The sequence below is a fragment of the Myotis lucifugus genome, unplaced genomic scaffold, assembly GCF_000147115.1.
Source record: "Myotis lucifugus unplaced genomic scaffold, Myoluc2.0 scaffold_81, whole genome shotgun sequence".
NCBI lineage: Eukaryota > Metazoa > Chordata > Mammalia > Chiroptera > Vespertilionidae > Myotis > Myotis lucifugus.
Genome location: NW_005871129.1, coordinates 3,003,315 through 3,029,465, shown reverse-complemented (window position 1 = coordinate 3,029,465; position 26,151 = coordinate 3,003,315). Strand labels below are relative to the sequence as shown.

General features: G+C 41.0%; 1 protein-coding gene across 1 annotated transcript in view; it reads left to right on the top strand.

The window, feature by feature from the left end:
• The first annotated feature begins 360 nt into the window (after positions 1–360).
• MDGA2 (MAM domain containing glycosylphosphatidylinositol anchor 2) overlaps positions 361–26,151 on the top strand; it is a 905,340-nt gene continuing 879,549 nt past the window's right edge. Inside the window, exon 1 of the mRNA XM_006090751.3 lies at positions 361–785. Within this exon, the coding sequence (XP_006090813.1) occupies positions 509–785 (277 nt within the window). The 5' untranslated portion in view covers positions 361–508. The remainder of the gene's footprint in view (positions 786–26,151) is intronic.

The following is a 26,151-nucleotide window of genomic DNA, read 5'->3' as shown; positions in this document are numbered from 1 at the left end:
CCTCCTCTTCCTCCTCTCCCAGCTCAGCGATGCGAGCCTGAACGGGGGAGCGGATTGGCGTTGCAATGGCAACTGATGGAATGGGGGAAGGCAAGACAGCAGGGCTGGGGGCTCCGGACTGCGGGCGGGCGGGCCGCTGCCGCTGCTTGATGCTCCTCCGGGGACCTTCGCGACTTACTTTGTAAAGACGAACCCAGGCGACGAAACCTCTGCTCGGTGCCCCGAGTCAGAAGCCACTTCCTGTTCCTTGGCCGCCCGCGCCAGGCTCGCAGCGCTCCGCACCCGGCCCCTGGCCCGCGCCCGCCGCCCGCCCAGCGCGCCGCCGCGGCTGCGGAGACCGAGCCCGCTCCCCCGGAGAACACTTCGCCTCCGGCTCCTCTGCCCTGCACGCCCCCCGCTCCTCCCCGGCGCCTGCGATTTTCCCAGGCGCCCCGCGTGAGAGAGGCGTGCATGTGAGTGTGTGTCAGGTTATTGTGCTGTGGGAGTGTGTGTCTCTGTCTGTGCGTGCATGAGTGTGGGGTGTGTGGGGCTGCTGCGCTCCGCTCACGGCCGCCGCCGGGGAAGGACAGACGGACGGCGCTGCCGTGGGCGACCGGTCCCCGGGCACGTCGGCGCAGCCCGGGAGCGAAAGGAGCGCACTCGCCCGGCCGCCGGCCTCCGGAAGGTCCCGCTGCTTCCCCCCTGGGCTGGATATGTTCATGTTCACGTGAAGATGGATTTAGTGTACGGTCTCGTGTGGCTGCTGACAGTCCTCCTGGAGGGGATCTCCGGCCAAGGAGTGTACGGTGAGTGAAATCGCGACGTTATCGTGACCTTGTGGTTCTTAGGGCAAGAGAGGCTGGGGAGCGAAAATGCACGACTCGCGCGTTCCGGGGCCCCTCCCGGCGTGGCATTTGATTTACACTTCATCACGGTATTGGGAGCGACGAGGAGGCGGCGAGCGCGCTGCGGATTGGGCTGCGAGCCGCGGCCACGGCACCTCGGCTCCTGTTCCGAGTTGAGTGGAGCCCGCAGCATCGCACTCCTGCGAACCAGGGGCTGTGCGCTTGATTGATGCCTGCTGGGGACCCGCGCTCTAGCCGTCTTTAATTTAATAAAGATTGGACCTCGCTTGCCGCCTCGGCAGTGCCGCGATTTCCCCCAAATGGAGGCTTCGAATGTGACCCCAGTGAGATCCCCATCCCTTTCCGCTCCCCTTCTCCTCCCCACGTGTGTGTGTGTGTGTGTGTGTGTGTGTGTGAGAGAGAGAGAGAGAGAGAGAGAGAGAGAGAGAGAGAGAGAATATGCCTACAAGACTTGATTTTCCAGTTTAGGAAGTGGGGTGACAGTTGAGTTGCATTATGCACCAGCCATTGCCTGGAGCACTGACTTGGGGAGGAGGAAATAGCAGGCAAGATTCTCGGTGCCAGACACAATTAAGGGACATGTTTGTGTGAATGGATGAGCAAATGCATGAATGAACGGACCGCCAAGTCCGCGCATCTGGGCTCCGGGGCAGGACACCAGCTCACTGCAACTAGAACACAGCCTCAGTTCTCTGAACAACCCAGGTCTGGGCGGATAAGGACTGGGGAGAAGGGCGAGCTTGTTGATGAGGAGGTTTTTAAGTCCTCAAGAGCAAATCCAGGTTCCCTTGCCTGTCAGCAGTTGGCACCCTTGGCTTTCAGGACAGAAAGATACACTCACAGCCCCTCGCTCTGGCAGAAGTGGTCATCTCCTGGGACAAGCAGGCAGTGCCACAAAGGAAAAATAACTTCTGTGATCTCCAGGTATGGGGGCGGGGGGAGGTTGGGAGAACAGCCCCTGAGGGGCAGCAGGCCAAACCACCCACAGTTCCCCTCCCGCCAATATCCAGAGACTGCGTGTTGGAAATCCAGCCCAGTGCCCACTGTCTCACTCTGGGGTTTGGATTCTTGCACTGCAGTGCTAGGTCAATGAATGCCCCCACCCGCCACCCCCCACCCCCCACCCTCCACACCCCGCAAAGGGCATAAGTGTCTGTGGAAATGTCTGACCTTTCCCTGCAGACCCTAGGCCTGACTGAGGACTGAGGAGTGGGTGTGGGTACAAGAGGACGTTGTGTCCTCAAACTCTGAGAAACCACTGAGTGTGCCCTGGGTAGGTGTTTGAGAAAGTATGAGGGAGATCAGACCTTTACCATCTTCATTGTGTACTGCCCAGGGCTGAGCAGTGCTGGGAGGTGGCCGGAACAGCCCTCCTCAACTCTAAGCCTCTTAAATGTCCCCTCTCTTCCCACTCCCTCTTTCCTAAATGGAAGAGAGCTTGCTTGATGGTGATTATGATGATGGTGGTGGTGTGTGTGTATGTATGAGAGAGATGCTGAGACTCCAGGCACATCTTACCTCTTGGCTTATGGTAGGAGGTGTGGCCTCAAGCAGAGCAGCAGTTCATTTAGTGCTCTTTTGCCTTCAGCCACACTCTGGTGTCTGGAGCAGCTGAGAGTGTCCAAGATTCTAGGGATGGAGGACTGCTGGAGTTAGAGCCTTCTCAAGGAGCTGTTCCTTAGTGTGGGAGAGTTTGAATTCCTTTCATCCCATGTCCAAGTCTTTATTTCTCTTCCACTGGCTCAGATCATCCCAACAAAAGGAGTTTTTATTTTTTTATTGTGTGTGTGTGTATATAGGGAATAATAGTAAGTGAGAAAGATTGGGGCTGGTGGGGGCGGGGAGGAGTAATACGGCTGGAACTGTCTGGATTAGAAAGACATAGTTCCAATTTCCTGTTACTTTTTGTAATTCAGATTATTTGTCCTGGAAGGTCTCATGTTGGGTAGTGGAAAAGGGTAAGATATAAGAATGAAGACAATAAGAAAATTGCATTTGAGTATTCTTATGCCCATGTTGCTTAACAATAAGGAAGGAGATAGTTCTGCTGCTGAACTGGTCTTGTGATGGATGCGGTGGTGTTTTTTGGTTTGTTTTATTTTAATATTGATGTGGTTATTAGTAACTTAGCTAAGAATAGAATCAGCTTTGTGTGAAAAGTAATCAACATCCCTGGTTATAAATGTCACAGCTATGAGGTGGGTGAAAAAATATACTTATATATAACTTTTCAAATATGTCTTACATATCACAGAAATTAGGTTCTCAAAGTGGAAACCCCTAAACTTCAGCATCATCCTCACCTGGGAAATCTCAGTGTCCTGGACTTTCTAAATCAGAAACGCAGAGGGTGTGACCCAGCATTCCTTACTCAGGTCGTGATTCCGCTGCCCGCTGAAATCTGAGAACCACAAGTGTATACTTCAAATTTCATTGCTTTGACTTTGTAAACCATGACCTTTCTTAGCCTAAAGTATTAGTTTTATTTTTATTTGTAGAAGAATTTATGGGGAAAAGAACACTTTATTTTTGTTTAGTTATAAAACATTGATAAGTTGTAAAAGAGATAGACATGAGTTAGTGTAAGATTATAAAGTGTGTTTTGAACATTTTACATGAAGAGAATTGGAAATGATATGTACATATTTTAAAGCAGGGCAATTATAAGTGGAGACTTCAAAGACCAAATGGGAACTTTGCTAGCATAGAAGTCTATATCCCTTTACTTGCCTATATTTCCAGAGGTAAGACCATTCATACTGCACACAAATTAGTATTCTTTATTAATACTGTTTTCTTAGCTAGGTTCAAGAGGAAATAAAAATTGTGTTATAGGCAACTCAAAAAATCACTTCATTGCAGCCTAATATTATTTACATGATTGTAACCTTTCTTTTTTGAAGTAGCTAGTCAACCCCTTCACTCTTCTACTACTTGGCTGGAAAACCGAGTATGAAATTCAGATTTTTTTTGTAATTGAGAATATTTGTTTTAATATATGGATTATGTTGTCTAAAGTTACTATAATCTCCTTCCTTTTGTGCTTAATCAGCTTGGCACCCATGTGCAGTACTTAAGTGTAAAAGTTTCTGCTATAGACCTAGGAACTAATTGCCATTTATCTTGGGGTATTGCTCAGCCAACTAACTCCATAACTGCTGAAATTTGTGTATGTGTGGGAGTTGAGTAAGGGAGATTATCCTTTAATTTATATCTGCCTGTCTACCCTCTGTCGGTAATTCTAATGTCATTAAAATATTTTAAAAATGAAAATTTCCCTGTATGTCCCTTACATATTCCATATCAGAGATGGCATTACAGTAATATAAATTATTTGAAAACACTTCTGAAAGAATGACTGTGAAAAAAATTCTTCATAATACAGCAGCATCAAAAAATAAAAAAAATGTGTACTTCCTTAGGCAACTATGTCACCTATTTTGATGGATAATATACATTTGGAGATATCTATATTTTTGAAGTTTTAAAATCCATTTTATTAATGAGTTTTAAAAAGTTATTTGTATTCACACTTTTTCTTCAAAATACTCTTAAAATTTTAAAATTTTATCTTAAATTTATTTTTACTCAATTAAGCATCACTGAAAACCAAAAGTCAGTAGATGAACATCAACTGGTATCCATTTGTGGCATTATTAATTTTGTTGCACTCCCATCCCGTAAGGTTTAGGGTAACTGATTAAACATAGCATCAAGGATCACAATGTAAACCCTAGGTAATGTGTATACTTGTGGAAATACCTAGAGCTGAGTGATCCAAAGCATTTTTCTAGTTTGGGGAATTTTATTTGTAAGTCATTCTGTGATAGTAAATTGTTTGGGCTGTTTAACTGTGTTTTCTAGAGATACTGTTGGTAATGACAATGTTGAGAATCGTATCTCCTGTAAACTTCTCAGTTGTCTTGTTAAAACAGGAAATATTGCCCCATTGCAACAGACTGTATTTTTACATTTGGCCCATCATAACCTTAGTTTCCAAGGAGGCTAATAAAAAATATTATAGCTGTATTAACACAGGACAAATCCCGACTGCAAATGAAAAAAAAATAAAGTTTATGTCTGAATAATTTTGATTTTTTTAAAAAATCCTCACCAGAGAATATATTTATTGATTTTAAAGAGAAAGGAAGAGTGGCGGGAGAGAGAAAGAGAGAGAAGAAGGAGAAAGAGAAAGAAAGAAATGTAGATCGGTTGCCTTCTGTTTGCTCCCCGACCAGGCATTGAACCCACAACGTAGGTATGTGTGCTGACTGGGAATCGAACCCTCTACCTTTTGGTGTATGGGATGATGCTACAACCAACTGAGCCACCCGGCCAGGACAAATATCTTAATAGTTTTTAAGGGAGCCAAATCAACCCATGATGTGGTGTCTTGAAATAGTTAATGCACTCTCCCTAAATAACTTCCAGGATGCACTGGAAGCAATAAATAAATTTATCAAACACATGTGTATGACAAATTAGCAAGCTATATTCACTCAATTCAAGTTATATCAATATCATACAACTGACACCCAGGCAGTAGCTGGTTAGAAAAGGCTCAGTGGAATTGATAACCAGAGATAAGTTGGAAAAGGGAAGTATCTGGAAGATATTTCAGACTGTCAGTTGATTGAATGTAGATGGACAGATGGACCTAAAATGATAAGAATACTCTGGAAGGTCAGTTGAATATTACATCAGTCTCAGGATGTTGCCATCCTCACAGCAATGGTATCCCAAGTGCACTGAGTTATGATTTTTGCCCAGTTTGAGTTTGGAGAGACCCTGTGGTCAGATATTGCTTTTGATTGAACACATATTTAGGGTGTCAGCCTGTGGAAGGAGAGGAGAAGATGACTTTAATAAATGTTGCTGAAAAAAAAAATAAATCTGAATCTTTATCAAATACAATCAGTTCTAATCTTCTCTCTTCCCACTGTCCCTGCATGCACAAGCTCCCTCCCCCCCCCACCACACACACACAAACACACAAACTCTTATATCATTGCCACCTTAGCTACCATCACAAGGAACAGTGGGCAGTCCTTTGTATCTTGGGATTCTTTTTATCCATTCAGGGTTGTCCTTGCTGGTCATATGACTGAGAATTCACATGCCAAATGGGAAGATTATTTTATACATTATGACTTGCTCATGTCCTGTATGTCTTACATGGGGAAAGCTATTAAGTATTTTATTATATTTTTTATTTATTTTATTTTTGTTAATCCTCACCCAAGTATATTTTTCCCCCATTGATTTACAGAGAAAGTGGAAGGGAGTGAGGGAGAAACATGATGTGAGAGAGACATATCCATTGGTTGCCTCCCACATGCGCCCAGACCAGGGGCTGGGGTCAACCCTGCAACCCAGGTAAGCGCCTTTGACTGGGAATCAAACTCTTGACCAGGGATCAAACCCACAACCAGGTATATGCCCTTACCAGGAATCAAACTGGTGATCTTTTAGTGATAGTATGACACTCAACCAACAGAGCCACACCAGCCAGGGAAAATTATTTTAGTGTTTATTTTATAAGGTGAATCACCTTAAGCCTTTTGAGGAAGCAGGGTATGTGCAAACTTTTCTGAAAAAAATGTGATCTGTATTCTTTTAAATCTTACTGTTTTAATGTGATTGGGATAGGGCTCATGGGCATGTGACTAACAGCATGAATATTATGGGGTCATTTTATGTGATTAAGACAGTGTTAGAAACTGTCTTGGTTTGCTTCCCAGCTATAGAGGTGATTCGTCACTCACGTTGTCTGCCCTGGTCCTCATGCTCTGGGAAGAGTCTTGAAAGAGTTGGGCTTTGCAGCCTTGCAACCCTCATAGGCAAACAGCTAGATAGCCATATCTGCCTAGTCCTGGAACTGAGCTATAGAGCTGGTGCTCTCCACAGCTGCAGTAAACTAAAGGAATATGCTGTCAGTTCCCAGTTAAATTGAGGAGGACCTTACTCTTCTTTCTGGCTATTGTGGAAGGACAAGCAAAGTGTTATATTTAATGTGCTTTAAGTATGAATAGGTGAACATTTTTAGCTTCATTGTAATTGCTATTAATAACTGGAGTCCCACAAAAATGAAACTTCATTTCTTTGCTTCAGTGACTGTCAATGTAAATATATTACTTAGAGAAGACTGAATAAATGATTTCATTCATAGAAAACTGTATCCTATTTTTATTTCCAAATTCAATTAATAAACGTTTGGCCCTGTAAAACCATGAAGTTATAAATGAGAAGAGACTTTAAAGTGTCAGTAAATCATCCTACTAATTTAAGACATAATGGCTTTATATTATGCCAGTCAGGTGGTGGTCCTATGCTGTTTGTGAGATTTCTTTACAGAAAAAAATGTCACACCTTTTCCCAGAGTCTAGGCACTTTCATTGGGTGGATATGTTTTTGCTAACTTGCTAAATTCCTTCATGCTGCATTATTGGGGTATGTACTAAGTTACTGTCTGTTTTATACCAGTACGATTTTATTTTCTTTCTTAACTATACTACCTTGTATTGATCCCAGTTAAGCTCTTTGGCTTCCTACTGCTTTTGCAAGATATTGTGACATTTCTAATCTTAGTTTTAATAACACTTTAAAGATGATTTAGATTTTATAATCCAAATCATACAGTTGACAGGAATTGACAGTCATAGAAGAGGATTTAAATATTAGGAACAATTTTTTATCTATTGGACATTTACAATAAATTTGTCAGTTAAAGATATTTTGGTAGGAGCAAAGGTAGGACTTTATATGCTTTATGATATAACATTTTTTTTAGTGTGCTACCTCTACAACCTCTTATAAAATAGGAGACACAAGTTTCTTGCCATTCGTAGTCAAAAGTATACTAAGGACTGTTTTGTGGTTGACAGATGGAGTCAAGTATGTGACATGTTACTATAGCTGCAAGTAGCATATTTCATTACTTATTTTGTTATAATGAGAATGGGAGGAATGAAAATAATTGAGTGATTCTGTGGAAAGGGATACATGACTGTCTGAAAGAGGCAGGGTTGGTTCATAGCTAGGCCTCCCAGAGTCCTTAAGGACAGCACAGAAGGTAGCTGATCTCTCATAGAGGTGAGTTAGAAAGATGCTAGCCTGAAAATGCTCCTGGAGATACGTATCTGCCCTTTAAATAATGCCAAAACTGTAATTTATTTTTCTGAAGTAATTAGAACTTTTCTCCTGTGCCTCAAACTGAGGAAGAAAGAAAAATGCTGTTTGACTGAAGGACATCTTCAGGGAGATTTTTCTGGTCTCTTGGAAAGGAAAGATGAGGGGATATAGGAACTCTCTTAAGTAGAGCATGTGATCCCTGTGGACCAGCTAATCCTTCCTGCTAGTTAATTGTGTGGTTTAGGTACATTAGGAGAGATCTCACAGAATAAGCTTCAGAGCATGCTCTCTGTTATTTCTGTGTGGAGCTGAGAATTGGGTCCCTGCCTCACCTCAGGTAGATTTGCTACTATGGAAGAAGAGGTTCTCATACTATCCTGAGACAGATCGGAAGATCTGTAAAAAGTATGCTACTTTTCAGGAATTATGGCCCGTGGGAATACTATACAGATTCTGGGCAGTTAGGCTGAATTCTGGTAACTCAGTCAACATATTAATGTATACCTGTATGGATAACACCTGTGATAGCTATGTAGTAAGGCGATGAACTCTAATTGAGGAGATAAAGCCAAATGTAAAAACAAAGTAAATAAGAGAAATCTACAAATGTTTGTGCCTAAACAAAAGAGAACAATTATATTTGGTGTCATTGTTGGAGGAAACTTGAAAAAACTGGTACATCACGGGTTGAGCCTTGAGAGAGGGTTGGCATAACATAGGTAAAGAAGGAGGAAAGGATATTGCTACCTACCGAATGGATCTCAGCTGTGAGCATGGTGCCACAGAAAGAACAATAATGCTGGAATGTGTGTTTAATAGTCTTAGCAGTTTCTCCAAAGTTTACCATAACTAGAAAGGTGTATCTGTCCTTTAACCTATGCAAACCCCCCCAAAAGTCTGTAAGTCTGAAAAATTGATATCACGGTGTGATATCTGGAAGTTGCCCAAATATTTATGTCCACCAAAGTTCTGGGTTTGTGTGTGTTCAATTTGAAGCCAACTGACCTGCTCACCAGAAGATAAGACTGTTGTCTGTAACATTTCTAGGGATTACTGAGCCCTCCCCAATTCTTGGCAAACTTGGGAAACTTTGAACCTTCATAGCAGCTGCTTTTGGAGTTAAAGTCAGACACTTCATAGCGTTTTTAGAGTGCCTATGACTTCAAAGCAGTGGACTATGGGTCTAGAATAACTTAAAACATCATGTTGCTTTTTGCAAATGTAAAAATAGTGAGATGAATGAACTACTTGTGTGAAAAGAGAGTTACGTGCTTTCATTATTTCATTGTTATCATTTTTAATCCTCACCCAAGGATATGTTTCTTGATTTTAGAGAGAGAAGAAGGGAGAAAGAGAGAAACATCGATGTGAGAGAGAAACATTGATCGGTTGCTTCCTGTAGGCTCCCAGACTGAGGATCGAACCACAAACTGGGTATGTGCCCTGACCAGGAATACAACCTGCAACCTTCGGTGTATGGGCTGACACTTCAACCAACTTAGCCATCCACTTAGGGCTGTGCTTTTATTATTGTTTTTTTATTCTTGTGCAAGGCAGCTTGATATGGTTGAAAACTGTTGGGAAAGTTGGGGTTTTCTTCTTGTTCTGCTGTGACCACAGGCAGAAATGTTAACCTCTCTCTCCCTTTATATCTACATCTAATAAACCCTTAGAAAAGTGGGCTGTTACATAGAGGAAATGTAAGTAACATCAAGAATGAAAAAATATGATTGCATTTTTATACCTGGAGTAGAGGGAGAGTTCATGGAGAGTTTCCTTTATCTTCTTAAAAATGTCTAGCTTTTTTGCAATTGTAGCTCATAATAAAACTGGCATTAAGTCTTAGAACAGAGTAAGGGGCTAGAAAGTAAAAGAGAGCAAGTAATTTTTTTTTCTGGAACAAATATTCCAGTGTGTCAGTGTAGCAGAAAATAACTCCAGTGGTGTATTTTTGAACAGTATTTGTAATATTAATATGTGCATGAAAATGTTATTTGATACTGCATCTTGTATGCACATGTAACTGTTCTTGTCTCAGGCTAGCCTCCTCTCGATCCACCTAATCCTGGAGTTTCTCCTTTTGCTCCTTAATGATGAGGCTAGTGGTGGGGAGCTGGAACACCCTCATTTAAGAGTTCCAAAAGAATATTAGGGTACACTAAACAGAATGGTCATTAGTATATTTACATATGTGTGTGTTCAAATATATGTATACATCTTATTTTTGTATCAAGAAGCAAGAGTAGTCTCAATACCCTGCCATTTTGAGGCTAATTGAAAAATAGCTGCATGTAAAAAATCCATCCAAATGAAATAACTTAGAGATACATTTGTAAGAGTACTTATATAATATTGACTTTGCTAAGCAAGTCTCCTTGAGCATATACACACAGTAAACTGGGAAAGGACTTAAATGATATGTGGTTTTGGAGTTATCAGTCTTACCTCAGTATCTCAGAATTGGTGAAGTTATTATCAAGATTATGAATTTTTAAAAATATTTATCCTGATTCTGAACTTGTTTCTTGTTTTTCATGGTTTATTATACTACTATACCATTATTATAATTCTCCCTTGTCTTATTATTCACTTTCATTTAAAATATATATTTTTATTGATTTTAGGGAAGAAGGGATAGGAAGGGAAATAACGATGAGAGAGAATGATTAATCGGCTGCCTCTTGCATGTCCCCCTACTGGGGATCGAGCCCACTACCCGGACATGTGCCCTGATCTGGAATTGAACCATGACCTCCTTATTCATAGAAGGATTAAGGAAGAAAGTGGAGAAGTGGTTAGGAATAAAGGGTTTTGTATAAGCTTAGAGAGTTAAGGGATCAACTAGTGAGTTGTCAGTTATGTTAAAAAATGAACAATTTAAATGTGGTGGTTTTTTTTTTTTTTGCTTTTTTTTACATTAGCCTGGCCTGCATGGCTCAGTGGTTGAGGTAGATTTATAAACCATGAGGTCAGGGCTCAATATCCCCTAAGGGCACATGCCCAGGTTTCAGATTCCATCCCCAGTGAGGGGCGTGCAGGAGGCAGCCGATCAATGATTCTCTCTCACCATTGATGTCTCTCTCTCTCTCTCTCTCTCTCTCTCTCTCTCTCTCTCTCTCCCTCCTTCCTTTCCTCCCTCTTTCCCTCCATTACTCCCTCCCTCTCCCTCTCCCTTCCTCTCTGAAATCAATAAAAAATCCTATATAATAAAGAGCTAATATGCAAATGGTCATCACCCCCACACGCCATCATGTTGTAACAGCTCAGACACTCAACACTGGGGAGAGAGGAATGGGGACCAGCCAGGCACAAATGAGCTCGCGAGAGATGAATGGGGACCAGCCAGACACAAATGAGCTTGTGAGAGAGGAATGGGGACCAGCCAGGCTGCGGCCCAGGAGATGGACAAGCCGTCTGCCCCACGGTTCTGGGCGCCTGCAGCTGTGGCCCAGGCGAAGCCGCCCACCCACGGTCCCCTGTGGCTGCAGCCGGCCCAGGTGAAGCCGGCTGGGGTCCTGGGTGCCTGTGACTGGCCGGAGGAGGGAATCCTGGGTCCTGGGTGCGGGGTGAGGCAGAGGCGGTTGGGGCAATCAGGCCAGCAGGGAAGCAGTTAGGGGCAATTTAGGCCAGTAGGGAAGCAGTTAGGGGCGATCAGACAGGCAGGCAGAGGTGGTTAGGGGTGATCAGGCAGGCAGGCAGGTGAGTGGTTAGTTGCCAGCAGTCCCGGATTGCGAAAGGCAGTTGGACATCCCCCGAGGGGTCCTGGATTGGAGAGGGTGCAGGATGGGTTGAGGGACCCCCCCCCACCCCACCATCCATGAATTTTGTACACCAGGCTTCTAGTGTATATATATATTTTAAAAAGACACATTAGACCAGATGGATTTAATTGATATCTTCAGATCATTTCCCTCAAAGAACCATAATATACATTCTATTCAAGTGCACATAGAACATTTTCTAGAATAGACCACGTTAGAACACAAAATAAGTCTCAGTAAATTTAAGAAGATGGAAAGCATATCAAGCATATTTTCCATATTTTCTAGTATGAAACTAGAAATCAATCACAAAACTGAAAAAAAAAAGAATGGGAATTTTCTAAACCCTAGTCTTCAGAGAGATGATGTTATTATGTAACTTATGGAAGACCTCCTTAGGCAATCCTATATAATAAAAGCCTAATATGCTAAGTGTCCAGTCTTTCAGTCGTCTGTTCAACCAATCAAAGTTAATGGTATGCTAAGGCCGCTCAACCACTTGCTATGATGTGCACTGACCACCAGGGGGAAGATGCTCCAACTGGTAGGTTAGCTTGCTGCTGGGGTTTGGCAGATTGGGACTGAACAAGACAGTCCAGACATGCCCTGGAGCCCTCCCGAGGTCCCTCCCTGGCTGCCCAACCTCCTGCGACCCTCCCCGGCCCCAATCGTGCACCGGTGGGGGTCCTTGGCCTGGCCTATGCCCTCTTGCAACCCAGGACCACTCAGGGAATGTTGGAGAGCCGGTTTCAGCCCAATCCTGCAGGCCAGGCCGAGGGACCCCACTGGTTCATGAATTTGTGCACTGGGCCTCTAGTTATATATACACAAACATGCACATATACACATGCTTAAATAGAGTCAATATATATATGAATATATATTTTAGAGTATATACATATTCTCTATATACAAGTCAGCATTTATGTATGTATATTCATAGAGTGGATCTCATGGGTAGTAGCTGCACTTTAGGGTAAGCTCCAGGAATTGGATGGCTTTCCCCCTTCCCTTAAAGCTGACTGATTTAGTGTTGACAGCAGGACATGTGATCTCTCACCTAACATTCATTTTGTTTTTATTTATTTTTATCATTTTATTATTTTTTAAAATATATTTTATTGATTTTTTACAGAGAGGAAGGGAGAGGGATAGAGAGTTAGAAACATCAATGAGAGAGAAGCATCGATCAGCTGCCTCCTGCACACCCCCTACTGGGGATGTGCCCACAACCAAGGTACATGCCCTTGACCAGAATCGAACCCGGGACTCTTCAGTCCCCAGGCCGACACTCTATCCAGTGAGCCAAACCGGCTAGGGCTCATTTTGTTTTTAAATATCTCTTGTGATACCTTCATGCTTATATTCACCAGTTTACATTACCTTTAGAAACTCACATAACTTCTGTTTTCTTCTATTATTTTCTTAGTTGAAAGAAGAGAAATGTTTCTAGCTGCATAATAGCGATACCTGTGCAGTTTATTTTACCTGCACTACAGTGATGTGGACACTTGAAGCCCGGAATATACACTTGTATATTCCGAAGAACATCCCTCCTCCCTCCTGCTCTATTAGTTAGGTCTTTTCTCCTTTGTAAAAGTGAGCTTTCAGTGCATCAAAAATAGCTATATTCAAGGGTGGATAATAAAATATATCCACAAACCAAATTCAAGTAACTTGGATCCTCTACCTTTTTAATTACTGACAAATAAACAAAGGTATAGTACTTTTTCATAAAATAATTGCCGTATATCATGTGCTTACTATATGTCACACCTTGTATTAGGAGTTTTATTTATTTATTTTTGTTAATCTTCACCCAAGGATATATTCCCATTGATTTTTATTTTTTATTTTATTTATTTGTTTTAATAATTCTTTATTGTTGAAAGTATTACATATGTTCCTCCCCCCCCCCCGCCATTAGCCCCCTCCAGCCCCCCCACCCTGCCCCCCTGCCCCAGGCCTTCAGCACCCCATTGTCTGTGTTCATGGGTTATGAATATATGCATACACGGTCTTTGGTTGATCACCTTCCATCCATCCCCGCCTTTCCTCTGAGTTTCTGCTTCCATGTCTCTGGATCCACTTGGTTCATCATTTTACTTTTTTACTTAGATTCCACATATGAGTGCAATTTTTCCCATTGATTTTTAGAGAGAGTGGAAAGAAGGGGAGAGACAGAGAGAAAGAAACATTGATGTGAGAGAGAAACATCGATTGTTTGCCTCCTGAATGTGCCCCAACCAGGGTTGGGATTGAGCCTAGGTACATGCCCTTGACTAGAATCAAATCTGGGACCCTTCAGTCCACGGGCTGATGCTCTATCCACTGAGCCAAACTGGTTAGGGTATAATAGGAGTTTTAAATACATTATACCATAGTCTAATCTTTGAATGAGGTAGATGAGAAATCTGAAACTCATGAAGTTTAAATAACTCCCATATAGTTACTGGTGGCTGAGTTTGGAATCAAATGTGAAATGGATGTAAAAATAAGTATTTGTATATATTCCTATTTTATTATTAATTACATTCATATATTTGTGTGTTTGTACTTAATGTGATTAAAACATGCAAGTTAGCTAGCTCACATAGTGCCATCGATGAAACTTATCTCAAATAGTGTATATTTGAAGTGCAAATTGGGTGATAAATTTCAGTAAAAAATTTAGGCTTTTATTATATAAGATTTTCTTTCTTAGGAAAAAAGTTATGGTTTATAATTTGTTGTTGTTGTTTTTTAATTGAAATGCCCATACTGAGGGCTCTCTCTGGTATAATTTATTTTTGGACTGATAGGCTATTTTAAGCTTGTTCATAATTAGTGACCTGTAAAAAATGAAGACATGGCTCTTCTAGATATTCTGCAAAGTAGTTATATCCCTCCATTTAAAATAGTAGGCTGTGCTTATAAAAAATCACCACTATCATGTGTACTACTGATTTCCCCCAGGCTGATTAACAATCACTGGCCTTGGTAAGATTGATAGTTAAATGTCATATTTGGCCTGATTTTTGCCTTCGGTTCCCTCAGGGCATTGCTTGGGCATTTCTTGCACAGAGTTAATTGAAGAGACTATTTCTGTGGGTTTCTTTTCTTGAAAATCCTGTTGTGCTCAAGAAGACAGTTGATTGCAAGCTCTGCTCTTAGCTGACAGTGAGTTCCTTAAAATGCAAAGCTTACAAATTAGTGTAGTTTAGTGATTTGTTTTAAACTTTTAGTTACAGCATTCTCTACTATAAAAGTCATTTTTTCTATGCTTTTTGAATGCAGTTACTGTATTATAAAGTATAAGCCTGTACCATTCTGGCTATTGTGTGATTGATGCAGAATCTGCTTCGATAGGAAACCATTTCAAGAGAGAACAGGAAAGGTATTATTTTCAGCTGTAGTGCCCTGCATTTCTAAGCAGCTGATGTTTTCCCTCCCCCCAACCCCTCAAGTGTCAGAGGCAATCTAGCCTTTTGAAATTTAACTCTTGATTTCTCCTGGCTGAAAAATCAGTGCCCTGAAATTCATTACACATTTACATTTCAAAATTGAGAATTCATTAATTTTTTAGTATAACTGTGTTGTTATTGTTGTATTTTAAAGTCAGACTTTTTATTCTAAGAACATGGAGAAACATCTGTTTTGTGAATTTTTCTCTAAACAGGGACTTCTTCATACCCAAGCCAGTTACTTGAAATTAGTGGGATATGAATTTTTGCACACTGAAAATTGTGATAATATTATCAAGTGAAGTGGGTCATAATATATTTTGTAATTTTAGAATTTCAAACTGCAAGGCTTTGTAAAGGAATAGGGAAAAGATGAGTCAGATCAAAGTTTAAAAGTGTTTAATCATAGATTTTATGTTTTTACTACCTCATACACTGAAAGCTATATTTGGGAGTACTTACAGAATATAGTAAACCTGAGTTTTGTTTTTCTCCACTTTCAACTTTTGTATTTTATGATACCTTAGATGCATACTCTTATTTTGGATGAAGTTAGATAATGTTTTAATAATCAAGGAATAATTATAATTATATACTTAAGATTTTTGTGCATATGTATTTTATGGTTTATCATTTAACTGAATATTGTATAATCCTATATAATAAAAGCCTAATATGCAAATTGTCCCCTTAATGGGGAGTTTGACTGGGAGTTCGACTGCTTGCTAAGACGTGTACTGACAACTAGGGGGCGGTGAGGAACATGGTGGGCGTTGGCGACAAGGTGCTAAGGTGCTGGCAGAGGGTGGCAGTGTAGGCGCTGCTGGTCCCCATGGGCCCCGACGAGAGCAGGACACAGCGGGATGGTGGAGCAGGTGAGCGGGCAGCGCCAGGTCACCTGGCAGGCCACCCCGAAGGACCACACCTGTGCATGAATTCATGCACCAGGCCTCTAGTATTAACAATAATAATTCAATGGAATGACTAAAAAAGCTGGAATAGAGATCCTTAATCAAAATAAAGGGTATAATGTCTTATGAATCTGAAAATACCATTTAAATATCTTTAGTTGTGACAAAAAGTTAAAGTGCATATTTTTAAAGACTATTCAAAAATAGCTCTAAGGATATTTTCTGGTTGCTTAACTATTGACTGCTTCTCACTCATTGTATATAGCTGTCATCTTCCAAATAATTATTATGACATTACAGAGTTTTCTTGTCATCAATGAAAGACTCAGCATTTTTACAGATGGGAAGTTATTAATAAAGCAAATAAGTAAACATCAGAAAGGCAAATTTTCAATATGTTCTGCTCTGGAGGACTGGATTTGCAGTTTCTTGGGGAGGAGCAGGTGAGTTAGCCTGGTCATAGCATTGGGTTAGAACAGCGGTTCTCAACCTGTGGGTCGTGACCCCTTTGGGGGTCGAACGACCTTTTCACAGGGGTCGCCTAAGACCATCGGAAAACACATATATAATTACATATTGTTTTTGTGATTAATCACTATGCTTTAATTATGTTCAATTTGTAACAATGAAATTGGGGGTCACCCCAACATGAGGAACTGTATTAAAGGGTCGCGGCATTAGGAAGGTTGAGAACCACTGGGTTAGAACTATGCAGAATCAGCTGGAATAGATTTATTGTTACAGGCAGACAGTTGGGTCACATCATGGGAATTAGGCTGGATCGAGGCAGGATGAAGTATCTGCGTGTCAGAGATTGGCTTCAGTGCCGGGAGCCGGTCCATCCTTGCTGCTTGACACAGTCGCTGCAGAGAAGAAACATCTGCACAGCATATGTTTCAAGGGACCTGGCGTATATGGCATACTGTTCTTAATATGTTTGCTCCCCTTAGCACTATGTGTTTTAACCAAGGTCACCTCTCCGAGAAAGGTTGTTTCCCCAGGTGGGGATCTTTCCCTGAGGTTAGGGAGGGGATACAACCCCTTAATTAAGTGCCAGGCGGGTAGTTAAGCTACATAATCTTTACTCCCTGGAATGGAGATAAGAAACGCCCTAACCTTTGTAATAGAAATTGACAGGATTAAAATCGGCTGGTATAAATATGGATGTAACAAGACAATAAACATCAGATCCTCATCAGTTCCTAACCAGAACTCCGACCAGAACTTGGCACTTCAGGAAACTGAGACAGAGAAGATTTACATGCAAGTGGTTATTAGGGAGTGCTCTTGGGAATAACACCTGGACGGGAGGAAGGGAGCCTGGATTGAGCAGAGGGAGAAGTTGAACTGTAATTCAGTTGTGACAGAGTTCCACACTGAGGCTGGGCTACTGGGAAGCTGGGGTGGACTTTCAGAGATGCCAGGCAGTCTGGTGAGCCCTATTTTCCAGAGAGCCCAGGGGTAATGAAGCAGTATTTACACCCTGTCTTTCCCTCCTCCAAGTAACCAGTTGTTTTGGTAAAATTTTAAAATCCCTCATTATCTTACACTATATTTATACATTTGACCAATCGTATATTTGGTTTCAAGGAGTTACAGACTAAATTGTGTCCCCAAAATTCATATGTTGAGGCCCTGAACCTTAGTGTAACTGTATTGTAAGATAGGCCGTTAAGGAGGTAAAATTACATGAGGTTATGAGGGTGGGACTCTAATCCAATAGGGTTGATGTCCTTATGAGAAGAGGAAGAGACACTAGGAGAACAGGCACACAAAAGTGACAACACAGCAAGAAGGTGGCTATTGCAGGCCAAGGAGAGAGGCCTCTGGAGAAACCAGTCCTCCCTCACCTTGTTCATGGACTTCCAACTTCCATAAGTGCGAGAAAATAAATTTGGTTGTTTAAGATGCCCAGTCTGGGGAATTTTGTTATGGCAGCTCTAGCCAACTAACACAGGTGTCCGTGAAAGAAAATGAACACAAAGGCAGAAATCCGCCCTTCTCCCCCTTTACTAGGCATAAAACACAGCTTTTCTTTTACCCTTTTCTATTACATTTCTGGCAGTTCTATATCATCTAGTAAGGGGTGTTATAGGCATGCCAAGTTTGCAAGTTGGTCCAAGCAGTACTACTGCATCTTTCCTGGGGTCCTCACCAGGGTGATAATAACTCTTTTATCACGAAGGGTGCACCCATATAAAAAACCCCTCCCTTATGCAACTTTATATCCTTGGCCATCCTAATCCAGCACCCTTGGAATCTATTCCCCTACATCAGCGGTTCTCAACCTGTGGGTCGCGACCCCTTTCACAGGGGTCGCCTAAGACCATCGGAAAACACATATATAATTACATATTGTTTTTTTGATTAATCACTATGCTTTAATTATGTTCAACTTGTAACAATGAAAATACATCCTGCATATCAGATATTTACATTATGATCCATAACTAGCAAAATTACAGTTAAGAAGTAGCAATGAAAATAATTTTATGGTTGGGGGTCACCACAACATGAGGAACTGTATTAAAGGGTCGCGGCACTAGGAAGATTGAGAACCACTGCCCTACATGCTTTTCCAACTCTTGCTAGTATTATTGGCTAAGTCCACTTCCTTCAGAGAGTAGTGTCTTTTTTTTTCTTGGTAATTTTAACAGCTCCATGTCTGGATCATTAACTTAACCCTGATTATTGGATTGGCTATCAGTAAGGGGTTTAGGGGTAGATTTTAAGGGAGAAAAGTGATATCTTGCCACACAGAGGTCTCTGTGTCAATGAACTCTCAGTTACCTAACTTTATGTCCCATTCCCTGTTGACCCAGCATCCTTAGACTCAGTCCCAAAGCTACTGTACTGACCCTGCTGGCAATGTTAGTTACGTCCTATGGGCCATTGTGCCTTTCCGCTCTTGTCAGGCTCAGCAGCTCCCCAGCCAGTTATTACTTATACCTCGTTATTGGTCTCTTAGGCAAGAGAGGATATGGTAGCAAATCCTGAGTGGGCCTCTTGTCCTCTTGCAAAGAATTGTCATCTGAATTGTCCTCAAGCAGGGAGGAAGCAGGAATCACCAATCTCTAATGGATCGTGTGTCACTTGTGTAGGTCTATAGAGTCCAGGGGAACCTGATGATCAACATTGTTGAGTGACCCGATGTTCATTTCCCAAATCTCCAGAGCTCCACATTTTCCCAATTGGGCCCCTTACTTTTATGTATGAAACTTTTAGGATGAATCCAATTGTCCCCAGGACTCCTAACCTTGTAATTAAGCTCTGGACCTGACCCTCAGGATTTTTTTACCTTCTGTTTTCTAGGAGATGAAATTGTTTTAAGTTACTGACAAGAAGGCTTTCTGGATTTCACACTTCACCTTAAATTTGGTAATTGTATTAGTTTTTATTGCTATTGTAATGAATTCCCACAAGCAGTGGTTTAAAGCAATAAAAAATTATCTTATAGAAGTGGGATCACCAGGCCAAATGGCAGTTCCATTTTTAATTTTGTAAGGAAACTTCATACTGTTTTCCACAGTGGCTGCACCAGTCTACCTCCCCACCAGCCGTGTACTAGGGTTCCCTTTTCTCCACATTCTAACCAACACTTGTTGTTTGTTGATTTGTTGATGATAGCCATACTGATATGTGTATGGTGATAGATACCTCATTGTCATTTTTGATTTGCATCTCTCTAATGATTAGTGAGTTTGAGCACTTTTTCTTTTGTCTCTTGGCCTTCTGTATGTCCGCTTTGGAGAAGTGTCTATTTAGTTCCTTTGCCCATACAAATATATTTTTATTGATTTCAGAGAAGAAGGGAGAGGGGGAGAGATAGAAACATCAATGATGAGAGAGAATCATTAGTCGGCTGCCTCCTGCATACCCCACACCGGGGATCCAGCCCTCAATCTGGGCATGTGCCCTGACTGGGAATCGAACCATGTCCTCCTGGTTCATAGGTTGATGCTCAACCAGTAAGCCATGCCTGCTGGGCCTTTGCCCATTTTTTAATTTGATTGTCTGTCTTCCTTTTATTAAGTTATATGGGTTCTCTTACCATTTGAAACAGCCTGGAGGGTCCTGGAGAGTATTATGCTAAGTGAAATAAGCCAGTCAGAGAAAGACAAGTATCACATGATCTCACTCATATGTGGAATCTAATGAACAAAATAAATTTATGAACAAAATAGACCCAGAGACATAGAAGCATGGAACAGACTGAGGAATTTCAGAAGGCAGGTAGGGGTTGTGGTGTGGGTGGGGAGAGATTAACCAAATAACTTAAATGCATATATGTGTAGCCCATGGACAGAGACAATAGTGGGGTGAAGGCCTGAGAGAGGCGGGTGTGGGATAGATGGGGGTCAATGGCAAGAAAAGGGGACATCTGTAATACTTTCAATAAAGAAGATACATTAAAACAATTCTTTTATAGCACTGTCGTTCAGAAGCTTGACATGGGTCTCCCTAGGCTACAATCGGGTCAGCAGGGCTGTGTTAATTTCTGCAGGCTCTCAGGGAGAATCCATTTCCTTGTTCTTAGTTACTAGAGGCTCCCCACATATATTGACTCATGGCCCATTTTTTTCATCTCCAAAGCTAGCAAGGTTGCATTCCTCTGTGCCTTCTGCACTCACATCTCCCTCTGACTCTCCTCTACTGCTGCCCTCTTCCACTGTCAAGGACCTTATGAATACAGTGGACCCATCCTGATAATCCAGGATATTCTCGTCTTTAAGGTCAGCTAATTAGCAACCTTAGAACATCTGCAAACTTAGTCCCTCTTTGCCATGCAACCTATTATATTCACAGTTTCTGGGGACTAGGATGTGGGCATCTGTGGGGGGAGGTTAATATTCTGCCAACTACAGTAATAAATTGATGTTAACCTTCCACTGTCTTTCTCAAGTGCATGGGTAGTCCCCAGTAATAACCATCTAATTCTATACTACTTGTAATCATTATTTAACCCAAGTTCTCAAGCACTTGAGGCATTGCATACAGCTTCCTCTGGTATATCATTTCAGTTCATCTGGGGAAGACAGATAAAATTATGTGAAGCTCAAGCAATATCAGGCACTCATCTCAGCAAATCTAAGCAAAGAACTGTTGCCTCCAGAGTATTTCTTTGATAAAGTCTATTCTCCTTGGAAATATGTTGCTACTGTCTTGTTTGTATTTCTTGTATTACTCATGTTCTATAGAAAATGATTTTTTTTTTCTGAAGGAACTTAACTGTGGCAATTTCGATCTCCTAAAGGTGAAAGGTTTTTTGTTTGTCTGTTTTTGTCCATCTAAGATTCTTGCTAGATATTGAAGATCTGCCAGGATATGGCTCGTACCCACCAGTGGCTCCATGAATTGGTTATTGAAAGAAAATGGGGAGAAGATGATTTGTGAGGCAGTACCTCCTGCAGGCTAAATCTGGCTCAGACTTCCAATTACTCCATGTGGTATGGTAAGATTTTTTTTGCCACACATGCCATATCTTTGGGGATTTGGAGATCCTGATTTCTGAGTCTGAGTTATAGTCCTTATTCATTTTTCCTTTTTTGAAAAAAAAATTAAAAATGTTATCTTTCTACTATCAGTGATCAATTACTGGAGAATTGCAGTTTACATTCAATATTATTTTGTAATAGTTTCAGGTGTATATAAGGTACTATTTTCTAACCCATCCTCCATTTGCCTGGTTTGCTGAAGTTTTACAGGACTTGTTTTTCCCCAAGAAATAATTACATAATCTAAAAACAATTTTAATGTAATTTTATAAGTTTATTACACATGAATACAATTATAATTATTTTTTAAATATTTCAAATATTAAATAAATTAATATTTGCAGATAAAGCAAAATTACTTTGTGAATTTTCCACCATTGGAATGCATCTTGTTTATATAAAATTTAAAAACATTTATGTGTCATCTGATACTTTTATTAGTTTATATATATATATATTATTAAAGTTCAGGTTTTCTGTGAATAATTTATTATGTTTATATAGAACTTTTGTTCTCAGGAATAATATATGAGAAAAATATTGGCCATATTTAAGTTTTCAGTTTATGATCTTCCTTATTCCAGAAGAAATTGAGATGTTCCAATAGTACCTTATTGTAAAGGAAAATAACAAAGAAATCTATTTCATAGATAACACTTCTCTGTATCTTTTGCTAGTTCTCCATTTTCTCAATCACCAGATAGTTGAGATTCTCAGATTCTATCCTTGTCCCTCTTTTTTTTTTTTTTTTTTTGCTTACTCTGAACCCTCTGGCCTTAGGCAGTTTGAGTTTCATCTCTGTCTGATGACTTTCAAACTTGTGGTCCTTACCAGATCTTTGTTCTGAGCTCCAAAATAATATATATACATACATATACATATACATATACATATACATATATATATATATATATATATATATATATATAGTCTCTTTAACGTTTCCCCTTAGATTGCTCAAAGATATCAAAATTAATATGTCAAAAGCTGGACTTGATCATTGCCTAAATCTTTCTCTTTGCCTTCCCCTTCTCATTAAGGGTCACAACTGTTCCTATCATCCACCTGGAAGTCATATGTGACCCGGCTTTCTCTTTTATGCCCGTATAACCTGTCTATCATGTTTATTGTGGACCAGTCCTGAAAAGCATGTCGCCGATGTACTACTGCCACCACCTGGTCCATGCCATTTTTATATTTTGTCTCTAAAGTTGCAGTAGTTGCTTAACTAGTTTCCCCACTTCCTCTCTGACAAAGTCCTTCACCTGCTTCATATCCCTCCATACACACATCCATACATCAAGCCTGCATAACTTTTTAACTATACTTTTTATTGTTGATAGTATTGCAGATATCTCTCTTCTCCCCTTTACTCCAATCCTCCCAACCCCTCCCTACACCCCTCCTCCTTTTCTTCACTATGCTATTGCCCATGTCCATGGGCTGTGCCTATCCTATATAATAAAAGCCTAATATGCTAAGTGTCTGGTCGTCCAGTTGGCCATTCAACCAATCAAAGCGTAATATGCTAATGATATGCTAAGGCCATTCAACTGCTCACTATGATGTGCACTGATCACCAGGGGACAGACAGTCGACCGGTCGACCAGTCACTATGATGTGCACTGACCACCAGGGGGCAGATGCTTCTACTGGTAGGTTAGCTTGCTCCTGGAATCCAGCTGATTGGGAGTGAGCGAGATGGGCCAGACACACTCTGGAACCCTCCCACAGCCCCTCCCCACTGGCCAACCTCCCACATCCCTCCCCGACCCTGATCGTGCACCAGTGGGGTCCCTTGGCCTGGCCTGTGCCCTCTCTCAATCTGAGAACCCTCAGGGGATGTCAGAGAGCTGGTTTCAGCACAACGGTGGAATTATTGGTCGCTATGACGCGCACTGACCACCAGGGGGCAGACGCTCAACATAAAATCTGCCCCCTGGTAGTCAGTGTGCTACCACAGGGAGAGCGCTGCTCACCAGAAGCCGGGCACATGCTGGCAAGCGCAGCAGTGGTTGTGGGAGCCTATCCTGCCTCCACAGCAGTTCTAAGGATGTCCAGCTGACGGGCCTAAGCCGTCAGTCAGACATCCCCCGAGGGCTCTCGGAATGCGAGAGGGCGCAGGTTGGGCTGAGGCCCCTCCCCACCCGAGTGCACAAATTTTGTGCACCAGGCCTCTAGTAAGTATATAAGTTCTTTGGTTTATCCCTTCTCATCCCCCCAACCCCACATTGAGGTATGTCAGTCTGTTCCATGTATCCATGCTTCGGGTCTTATTTTATTGGTCAATTCATTCTGCTCATTAGATTCCACAAATAAATGAGATCATGTGATATTTGTCTTTCTCAGATTAAGTCTGCATCATTTTATTTATTTTTTAATATATTTTTATTGATTTCAGAGAGGAAAGGAGAGGGAGAGAGAGATAGAAACATCACTGATGAAAGAGAATCATTGATTGGTTGCCTCCTACATGCCCCCCACTGAGGATAAATCCTGCAACCCGGGCCTGTGCCCTGACCTGGGATTGATCCTGATCTCTTAGTTCATCGGTCCATGCTCCACCACTGAGTCACGCCTGCCAGGCAAGCCTGCATGGTTTTTAAAAACATAAATTGGATTATATTACTTATCCTCTTTTAAAAAAATATATATTTTTTATTGATTTCAGAGTAGAAGGGAGAGGGAGAGAGAGATAGGAACTTCAATGATGAAAGAGAATCATTGATCGACTGCCTCCTGCATGCCCCACACTGGGGATCAAGCCTCAAAATCAATGGGCTAAAATCAATTTAAGTATCTATAGGCTGCATTCTTTCTGGAGCCTGTAGGGGAGAATCTGTTGCCTTGCTTTTCCAGCTTCTAGAGGCCACCTATATTCTTTGGCTCATGGCCCCTTTCACCACCTTTGAAATCAGGATAGTACATCTTCAAGTCATCTTCTACCCTGACAGTCTCCTGCTTCAATCTTATCAGAGCCCTTATGATTTCATGGGATCCCTCCAATGGAAAATAATCTAGGATATTCTTTATATCTCAAGATATTTCAATTAATGATATGGTCAAAAGTTCCTTTTGTTATGTAAAGTAAGATTCACAAGTTTTAGGGATTAGAATGTGGACATCTTTGGGGAGAGACATTATGCGCCCACTGCAGCCAGATTCTATAGTCTAGAGACTAAAATGATTGTTTTCATAGTCAAACACCACTATAATTTTTATTGAATGTGTATAGATGCTCTAATAAAGTAATTTAAAATTGGCTATGAGAAAACTGGCCTGCTTTATACTATGATCCACTGAATAACCTTTTAATGGCTCATTTTCTCCTTTTCACTACAGAAATTACGCCCAACAAGGACAGTGCCTGGTAATGAACTTTTAGCAATTACTCTATTTTTAAAAAAAGACTCTTTAATCAGTTTCCCTCACAACTTCTTTTTTTCCATTTAAATAATGAAAAGTAGAGAATCTAAACCATTTCATTTTCATTTTAGCACTGCTTTTCCTCAAGTTTATCTTTGTGGGTAAAACAGAAAGTAAAAACATTTTTGTTATCCTAATAAAAAAAAGATTATTCTTTTATAAAGAAACTGCCAGTCAAATTGTGAATTCCTGATTTTTTATGTACACAGCAGAGCTTTTAAAGAGAGATTAAGAGCTTCCATCAGGTATGCTAACAGTTGGTACCTGTTTGCTTTCCCATATTTTGAATGGCTGCTGATAAAGAGATGCAAGGTTTTATTTCAATAACTATGATTCTAATCCCTTGCATAATAAACTACTTCTAAGAGGTGAGTATTGTGGAATTATTGGGAAGAAATTGCTATTTCATATTTACATCATCAGTCTCCCTACAGCATAGCTAAATCAGTGGTTTGCATATGCATATCTAAAAGTGGTGAATGTTAGTGATTTCCACGTCATTTTTATAATGATTGACAAGAAGTACCCGAGATGCTAAAATAGTCTGCTCATTAAATATCTTTTCAACTTTTGATAGACATATGATTAAAATGGTATAATGTAGTACTTTAAAATATTTTCCTTTTTTTTCTTCATGAACAGAATTTAAAATAAAGGAACATGCAGAGAATTCACTATATATTTGGTTATTCCTTTAAGAATAGAATATGATTTCTCATCAGCAAAGGGAAGGAATATAGTCATTGTGTTTCATCTGAATATAGTGAAGGTTCACATAGTGCTTACTATTTGCCAGGAAAATTCCAAGGAACATATTGTTATCCTTGTTTTATATATGAGGAAATGAGGGAAAGACAGGTTAAGTCCAAGTTCCATAACTAGTAAATAATAGCTGGGCTTTGATGCCCTAACCAGTTTGGCTCAGTGGATAGAGCATTGGCCTGCGGACTCAAGGGTCCCAGGTTCGATTCCGGTCAAGGGCACGTACCTTGGTTGCGGGCACATACCCAGTAGGGAGTGTGCAGGAGGCAGCTGATCGATGTTTCTCTCTCATCGATGTTTCTAACTCTCTATCCCTCTCCCTTCCTCTCTGTAAAAAATCAATAAAATATATTTTAAAAAAAAAATAGCTGGGCTTT